The following is an 8,732-nucleotide window of genomic DNA, read 5'->3' as shown; positions in this document are numbered from 1 at the left end:
AAAGTGAGACATTGTGCACTCTGTCTTTTCCTTGACTTGGAAATTAAGTGGTAACGGCATGTTAAATTTCCTTTTTCAACTGTCTTTAAACCTGCGTCTGAAGAACAGCTGCTGAAAATAGCAAACAGTTTCTTCTTTAAACACCCACCAGTTGTGGAGCAACATTATTAGTCACTGAGAGTCCTGCTTCTGACGTCCTGACAAAAGTAATATAACCCTGTTCAGGACTTTTGGGGTCTTTTGGACCCCAGGCCATATGGTATAGGTGACAGGTATTGTTTTTTCATTTTTGAAGATGTTTTTTCTTTTTATGGAAATATTTTGCACATATTTCTTCTAAGTATGGCAACATGAACATCCTTATTAAGGACAATCAAATATTCACTCTCTTTTAACTCCATTTTTGGTCTCTACCATCTCCTGTGTGGAACATCTGGTTCATCAGCTGCTAAATGCTCCAGACTGTTCAGCAGCTCATCTCAGACTATGTCCGTCCATTGTTTTCACTGAGCCGGTAGCAGGATTTTAGAGCTTTTCAAGTCAAAATAACACGATGAGAATAGGCAGAGTGAACCACAACAGTAAAGTTGCAACCGGAAAGCTGATCAATGACCTGAAACTCTCGAAAGCTTTCATCACACACCAGTATGGATGCAAATGGCACCCATGGATGCACAGTTTTTGTTGTGCTACTTTCCTTGTCTGGTGAAGTCCAAAGGGACTTTTGCAGTAGGTTGTATGTGCATATTCTGCACATACACACTACTGCCGTGTGTGTTGTATCTACACCACAGTAGGTACATTTTTTGCCCTCAAAAATGGACTTGAAAGACGTTGTACAGGAGCACAAAGTTCCGTTTGACTTGTGTTTTATTTGAAGTTTGACTGACTGCTCAGCTGATCATTCCCTGTTTGGTTAGCAACCTCACAAAAGTCAGCAATGCAATGAACATGTAAATCCTACTTTTGACTAAAAACACAAACAACTCCACAAACATGCAATAAATAAACACAATAGGGACTTTCTTCCCCACGCTACTGATGCTTTGTTTGTGTAGCTACATTCTGTGGAAGGGCAGGACAAATACATTTATAAGCCATCAATGTCACTATGAACTACGGTCAAGTTCTTCAGGAAAGTCTGCAGATATGTAGACTCTCAGAAAGGGTGTACAATGTTGGGGAAAACTTGACTCCCTAAAAGTTACTGAGTCCATGAGTGCAAAAATCGGCATTTCAGACCACTGCACCATATGTCACAAAAGGCACTTTGAACGGTTTATAAGTTACGTAAAATGCTTCATTACGTCCTGCAGGAGTAAACAACAAAAAACATTAGAGGAGCTTAAAAGTTAATATTTCACTGAAAAGTCATCAAATAGACTGAAAGAGGTTTTCGCTTTCCCAAAGAAGCATTTAGTCCTGGAAATATTTAACAGCTGAATCCGACACAATCTAATTACCGCTCTATGCTCCCACAAGGATGTAACACACGTTTACACAGCATCCACATGTGCACACACACACACACACGCACACGCGCACACACACACACACACACCTGTAGGCAGAACCTGGATGTGTGTGTTCAGCTTGCTGTGGCTTACTTTGCCTACTTACGCTGGGCTGTCACAGTGCCTCATGGAGGAGGATACACCGCCCCCACAGGTCCTGCTGCACTCCCCCCACAGCGACCACGGCCCCCAGCCTCCGTCCACGCTCTGAGGCCAGGTACCGAATGCCACGCACTCCCCCTGGTAGCACCACTGTCCGGGGAGGAGCACAAACACGCACACACACACACACACACACACACACACACAGAGGTTATTACAGAAACGCTGAGACACATTAACGCGTCTTCACTTACAGAGACTCACAATAACACACAACTTATTACAATGGAGAATAGTTAAGTGTCAGTTTTACAGTTTTCTAACAGTTGTGAGCACACATGTATTTACTTGCATTTGCAAATAGTGAAGTGTAGACTATACAGAAGCTGACTGATGAAGTTTTCCTACAATAACACATTCTCTGTCCCTCCCGCTGCGTGTCTTTAAAAACACACATACACTCAAAGAGTAACTTGTGATTACACTATTACTCACCCTATAATTTTATTTCCGCATTAGTCCTGTTATTTCTCCTCTGCTACCTGTTATTTTCTATTTTGTTATTGCTGTCCTGGTTTCCCCTTTGTCATTTTTTTCTTTTTTTTTTAACTGTTTATGTAACTCAATTCAGGTTGTGTCCATTTTGTCACTGAATAAATACTTCAGCATATTGGAAACAGTTACAGGTTCACATGTTTACTTTTCTAAGAGGCTTGATGCTAATATGCTTAAAATACTTAACTCACAGACAGAGTCCAGAAAGAGTATAATGAGAAATTATTATGTTTGTTAAGTGTCTGAACCCAAAGAAGTTTCTTGACTTTTTTTTTTTTAATCCTGTCACATTTTTATTTACTGTGGAAACGTGACCATGGTAAGAGAACTCAGAAATGTCTTTTGTGCAGTATGACACAGTTATAATGTCAAAAAGCATTTAAAAAATAATAAGAATAATTTAATTTCTTTAATTATTTATTTTGTCTGTCTCTAAGTGTAGAACTGCGATGGACTGGCGACCTGTCCAGGGTGTCCCCTGCCTTTGCCCTAAGTCGGCTGGGATAGACTCCAGCCCCCCCGCGACCCTAATGAGGATTAAGCGGTGGATAATGGATGGATGGAATTATTTATTTTACCAAAAAAAAGGAAACTGAAATCAATATGTACTGTATTTTTCCAAAAGCCTACAGGTGTTACCAATATTGAAAAATAAATGGCGGTGGATCTACACAATATTGATATATTACTACTTGTTTTTCATTTGTTTCCTTTCTATCTGCGTAAACACAGCCTGCAGTTCAACCAAAAAGTACCTAAATTCTTGATGACTAATGACTTGTCTGTTGCACCGAGGAATGCAGATTTCCTTAGTTTTTTTACAGAATCTGATCAGTGTTAACTATTTATTTTTGGTAAATTGATAAATGAGACATGTACAATTCAGTTTTTTTTGATGAAATAATATAATTTTAAATTATCGAAAAGTTAAAAATCTGATGACTCCTGCTCTGATAAATGGTGGCATTTTGGCAAATTTTAAACATAACATGCCTTTTGTAAAGGTAGGTTTTGGGGTTCAGAGGGTTCATCCAGTATCAAATAATAATATTAATATTAATAATAGTAATACTAAACTTTACTGCTTCATACAGAAGAACATTACAAAAAGACAATAAAACAACAGAAAACACAATAAAAACATTAAATCTATGAAAACAAACTAATGAAGAGAAAAGCAAATGATGGTATCTCCAAAAATGTTAAAATGTTCCTTTCATTTATCACTTTAACTAAAAGTTTGCTTTCATCATTTTGATGATTAATAGCCATGTTATATCAAGTCTTGAACGATGGAAGAAGTCCTGGTAAATGATTCTGAATGTTGCTGCATGTGTATTTAATGTTTGCAGGGCACAATGGGGTGGTTTTAGAGGCAGGTGAAGGAAAGAAAGCACTACAGTGTGTTTCAGGAGTGTTACAAGCCTCGTGTTAAGCTGTTCAGAGTTCCAGAGGGGAGAGGGGATCAGAGATCTCCAACTGTGTCAGTAGGTTAATAACCCGCAGAGACCGGGACAGTCAAGGTGAGGGCTACGTTGGGCCACTGTCCTCTTTATCTGAGTTACTCATTCACGTCCTGAGATGCTGTCTAAACAAGATTAGCAGCGGGACAGAGGGATCAGGACACGAAACCTTGGAGTATACTGTCCGTCACTGTGTCCATTTGAACTCACAGTAAAAACACAAAAACTCCTGTCTGTCGGTCAGTTTGTCTCCCTCTGCCCCCTCCCCCAGTCTCCATCCCTCCCTGCTCCTGTTGGAAGGGCCTCTCTCCATTACACGCTGGGTGAGAAATGGCTGACATTCATATTCCTTTGAAGCTGCCCCCGGCAGCGGCAGACAGGGTATGCCACTGGCTCTCCTAAAGCTGCTCCAAAAGCTGTTCCAAAGCCCCCCAGGCTCAACCTGGGGCCCCCTGTGTTGTCCAGGACCCTGTCCGCGGGCCCCGGTCCTCAAAGGCTCCACTGAGCTAATGGTAATGACGGGTGACAGCTCGTGACACTCTCCTATTCTTCCCTTTTAGACCTCGGACCATCCGGTGACAATGGCTGCCGTAATCCGTGTTAAAACTGTCTCCCCTAACCTGGCTGGCATCAACAGCGGGACGATGACCTAAAGCCTGGCCTGCATTAAAGTGTGTGTGTGTGTGTGTGTGTGTGTGTGAGTGCACACTCAGGGATTGGTAACCCTTCCCAGAGTGGAGGCATTGAGGTACCTCCAGTTGATTGTTGCACTCATTTCACATCACCAGGTACTTCATTAAGTATATATGGTGTTAACAAAAGGCTGATTCATCCAAATTACAAAAAACAAAGCCAAAAAAAAGAACTTTATTTATTGCTGAACAATTTTGGGAAAAAAATCCAATTACAGTTTATCTGACAGATACAATTTTTTAAACTTCTGTTTAATATTCACTGAGTAATAGATTTGATATATACAATGAAGCGTTGCCACAAGACACCATCATAAACACAACTGTCACACAAGGAGGATGACGTGAATTTATAAAACCTATGACATGACAATTTAAACTTTGGATCAGACTCTCTTAAACTGCAGCTTTTCCAATTTGATAACTGCATTGGTTTCAATTTAAATTTGAAAAAGATGAATAGTATCATATAAATCCCAGGATAAATGTTTTTAAGCTGTTCTTGGAAGTTTGGAAGGAATAAAGAATCCTGTATTTACTCAGGTTCTCTGCAGACTGACTCAGCTTCTCTCCGCTGGATGTTCATCTGCTGCTGTTGATCACTGCGACAATACCTCTGCCGACATACGTGCAGATATTTTAGGTTTGATTTGTGACTATTTTATTTGAGATATCCAGCTCTGACTCTTCTCAGTAAAATCCCCAAATATTATATAGTTTTATTTGTGTTCACGGAACTAAAAAATACATTTAGATTCAAGGGCAGCATTCTTTCCAAACTGCAAAATATTCTGGACAACACCGAGGGGAAGCTTTAAGGAAATTTCATGAGCACTGTCTCTTCAGTAGAAAGTGATGCCACTGGGAAGTATTTGGCAAATTATCCAGATCACAGCAGCAAGGCCAAGTATATTTATGTGATTCATTTCAGTGCTATCAGTGGATTTCATCGCATAAGCCAAGAAAATTCAACTATGACTTTAACACAAAAATCCACACTGTAGGCTGAGTCCAATCTTTCATCAGAGCCAGAAACCGTAAAAACAAAAATAATTGAATTTTCAAATTCAACAATCAGTCTTTGAATTTTTAAAATGTATGGCATTACAATTACGTAAGATATTTCTGAGTTCTGTCTCCTTCTAGCCAGTGTTGTGCTGGTTTCATTGAGGTGCTGGACTTTATTTTTGCAGTAAAAAAAAAAACACCCCGAGTCTGACTCAAAAGATTCCCATATTGAAAACATAAATAAACAAAGGCATTTCAACTAAGTTTTATGTTGGAGTTTGTGTTATTTCTAAATTTTGACAACAAGGCTTTCATTTTTACTGCAAATATGTGTCAGTCTTATATGTCTCCTTGATTACTAATAATCTATTTCAGCCCTGAAAAATCCTTATGGGTCAACCCTCATTCATAGGACAATTGGAGCAACTGCAGAAATGTATTTAATCAAATGCTCAACTTGAATATTCACTCATAGGTCTAAGTAGCTAACGGACTGATATCATGGGTCAGCTGTGAGTGTTCAGCTGACAAGAACTTTGCTTACATTTCTTAAGAATCTGTTTCAGGTCAGTTTGTTCATTTCTTCATAACCCTGATCCAACAACATAGTGAGGAAGATATGGAGGCAAGAACAATGTAGGAAAATGTGAGGTGTTTTTTTTTTTTCCTTAATGTGTGTGAGGAACATCTGAAGACTTACCCCCTTCTCGATGCTGCCAGTCTGGCACAGAGTCCCCTCTGCAGCAGGGATACTGTTAGTTACACAGCGGTTGCTTTTGCTAAGGCACCAGAGCTCTCTACACACTTCCTAGGAAAGAAGGCAAAAGCAAGTTGGTCAGAATAAATCAATTCAGAGAACTGAGGGGGGGTTGGATTGTTAAATAAGGGTGAAAATGATTTATCAAAGGCCTCTCGTGGCTTCGTGTTTTTCTTCTGCAGTCTGACAGCTGTGAGAAGAAGAAAAAAGAACACAAACAGCATAGAAATTCATCTATAAATCTACATGATTCCAGATCAAATCAGAGGAGGAGAGGAGTTGATGAGACCACATCAAAACTGCTGAGAGGCATCTAACTTCCAGAGCCCATATGCTTTGGATCACAGTGCATCTTGAGCAATACGCCAAGGGTCACCGGGTGCTCTTAATGTTCTCTTATGAGAAATGAAGAGTCAGCTGGATCAACACCATGACTAACGTTTGCTCACGTTCACCTCAGGACCACACGGGACCGTGACATCAGTTCAAGAAATCCCATTCTGGCTTCTTAGGGGAAATCAAGAGTGAGCAATAGGCCTCCCAAGTCTTAGATAAAGAGGACTTGTAGGCCTAACAAATATCTTTAGTATTACTGAGTGGTCTGAGTAAACATCATCACTCCTCAGTCTAGAACACAAAGAGAATTCATTTAAATAACTAAAAGAAAAGGAGGAGAGCTCTAAGTTGCCCCCAGATAGATAATAGTATAAAGTGAACACATGTTACAAGGACAGCGCTGCACAACCTTGCATTAGATTTCCCATTAAACCAAAGCACGGCTCCTTGAGTCTCGACTTCAAAGGCTTTTACAGGACAATTGTGTACGGCAGAAGAGCAGGCCCATGAAAAAGAGTTATGATCCCACGCATAGATTCTGACCCCCGGGGTCAGTAAATATGCCACGGCCCTGCAGCTCCCTGAGCCTATCCAGATTAAATAAAGCAGCAAACTGCCACTCTCTGGTTGCAGGACTCCCCTCTGCCAGCTGGTTTCAATAAGCCGCCCTGCTGCTCCATTCACTATCTCAGCCATGCTAAAAGGTCAGTGGCCCGGGCCTTAACGGACAAGGATGTGGGCCTGATAGATTTACGCTAAGAGAGAACAAGCTGGCGATAAAAAGGGCAGAGGCGCTGAGAGAGGGCCTCGCTAATACAGCCATCAAAGCCTGTTTGTTTTTCATACCTTCATCTTCCAGGTTTGAAAAAGACTCTTATGCCCATCTGTGTTATAGACTTCAGTCTAACTGAGAAGCAAGATGCATCATTGTTACCAAAGTTTTGCTATAAATTACCCTAACTTCCTCCCCTGACATCTGTATTAGTTTTCCCACCTCTGACAAAGTCTCATGCTGTGATTTAAAGTCTGCGACACCCCCACGGTTCAATGATCTTTAAAATCTTTGAATTTAGCTCAACCCCCTGAAGACATTGGGGGTTATAGTTAGTGAAATATCGCTGTTGTGTTGCTCTACATCAGTGGTTCCCAATCTCATTTTGGCAATGACCCCAAAATTCAAAGAACATATACTTTGAGAACTGTTGAACTGAGCTGTGATTTATCTTCTCTTCTTAGGTTGTTTGAATTTACCTAATTTTGCTAAGAGTTACCCAATCAGAGCCTCACAACCATCTAATCACAAGGGTTGTTTCTGTTATTTTGCTTACCCTCAATGATGTAAATGTAATACATATAATGTAATTTATAATTCACAGCCTCAACCTGCAGCCTCTGAAACGATCATAAAGTTGAATTAACACCTCTCTGCAGCAGTTTCAACAAAAACTGAATGTTATAACCTCCATGGAGGGGGGATTTATTGCAGGAATCTTGTATTAGACGCATTATTTTTATGTTAGGTGTAGCTAATAAACTCTATGTTTATATACTGTATGTATAAACGACACACCTCTGGTGTTCTGTTTTATCAGTGTAAATTTAGTTGAACCAAAAACCAACACGGTAATAAAAAATGATCTCCAAACAGATGTAATGGCCTAAATGAGGCTTTTTATGCTAGAAATATGGTAAAATAATAACCTGAATAGAGAAAGCACTCCATGCTAGCAGTTCTGTGAGATCGTAGCTGGACACAGAAGAGCTCACAGCACGCTGACACGCTCTGCACGACAATGTTAACACATCATTAGAGTTTATCCTCTGGAGATGATGAATGGAACTTTCAAAATTAGCAGTTAATAGTGAGGACAAGGGCAAATTAGGGAAAACATCTAATTGCAATTTGCATGTTTTTACTCGTCTCCTGTCTGCTCTGTGTAAACACTTACTGCAGTTCAGCTGAGAAGCCCTAGAATTTTTGCCACATTATTGTTGACTCAGTTATATCTTGTCTGTTGTGCTATGAAGCACATTTTTTGTGTTGCTTTCAACAGAATCTAATAAGAGCAAACACTTTATTTTTGGCATATTTTTAAATGACAGGATGTAGAATAAAGTGGTTTTGAATAAATAAATATCCCAGCAGAATGTCATGTCACACATGATCAGTACAATGATCAGTGGAAAGTTGTAAATCTGCCTGGAAACAACAAAAAGCTGAAATTCCCATTTAATAGTCCTCACACAAGTTGCTGACAAGGTGTTTTGTGGAACTGAGAAAGTATCTAGGAAGCTATTTTGCAAA

At 39.9% G+C, this 8,732-nt stretch overlaps 1 protein-coding gene across 1 annotated transcript in view; it reads right to left on the bottom strand.

The window, feature by feature from the left end:
• Nucleotides 1–1,616: 1,616 nt before the first annotated feature.
• LOC103371487 (A disintegrin and metalloproteinase with thrombospondin motifs 6-like) overlaps nucleotides 1,617–8,732 on the bottom strand; it is a 39,464-nt gene continuing 32,348 nt past the window's right edge. Inside the window, exons 12-13 of the mRNA XM_008300830.1 lie at nucleotides 6,035–6,142; nucleotides 1,617–1,766 (exon numbers count right to left, since the gene is read on the bottom strand). Coding sequence (XP_008299052.1) covers nucleotides 1,617–1,766; nucleotides 6,035–6,142 — 258 coding nt within the window. The remainder of the gene's footprint in view (nucleotides 1,767–6,034; nucleotides 6,143–8,732) is intronic.

Source organism: Stegastes partitus, unplaced genomic scaffold (genome assembly GCF_000690725.1).
Source record: "Stegastes partitus isolate 25-593 unplaced genomic scaffold, Stegastes_partitus-1.0.2 Scaffold1594, whole genome shotgun sequence".
Lineage (NCBI taxonomy): Eukaryota > Metazoa > Chordata > Actinopteri > Pomacentridae > Stegastes > Stegastes partitus.
Note: the sequence above shows the minus strand (reverse complement) of the source record. Positions and strands in the feature narration are given on the sequence as shown.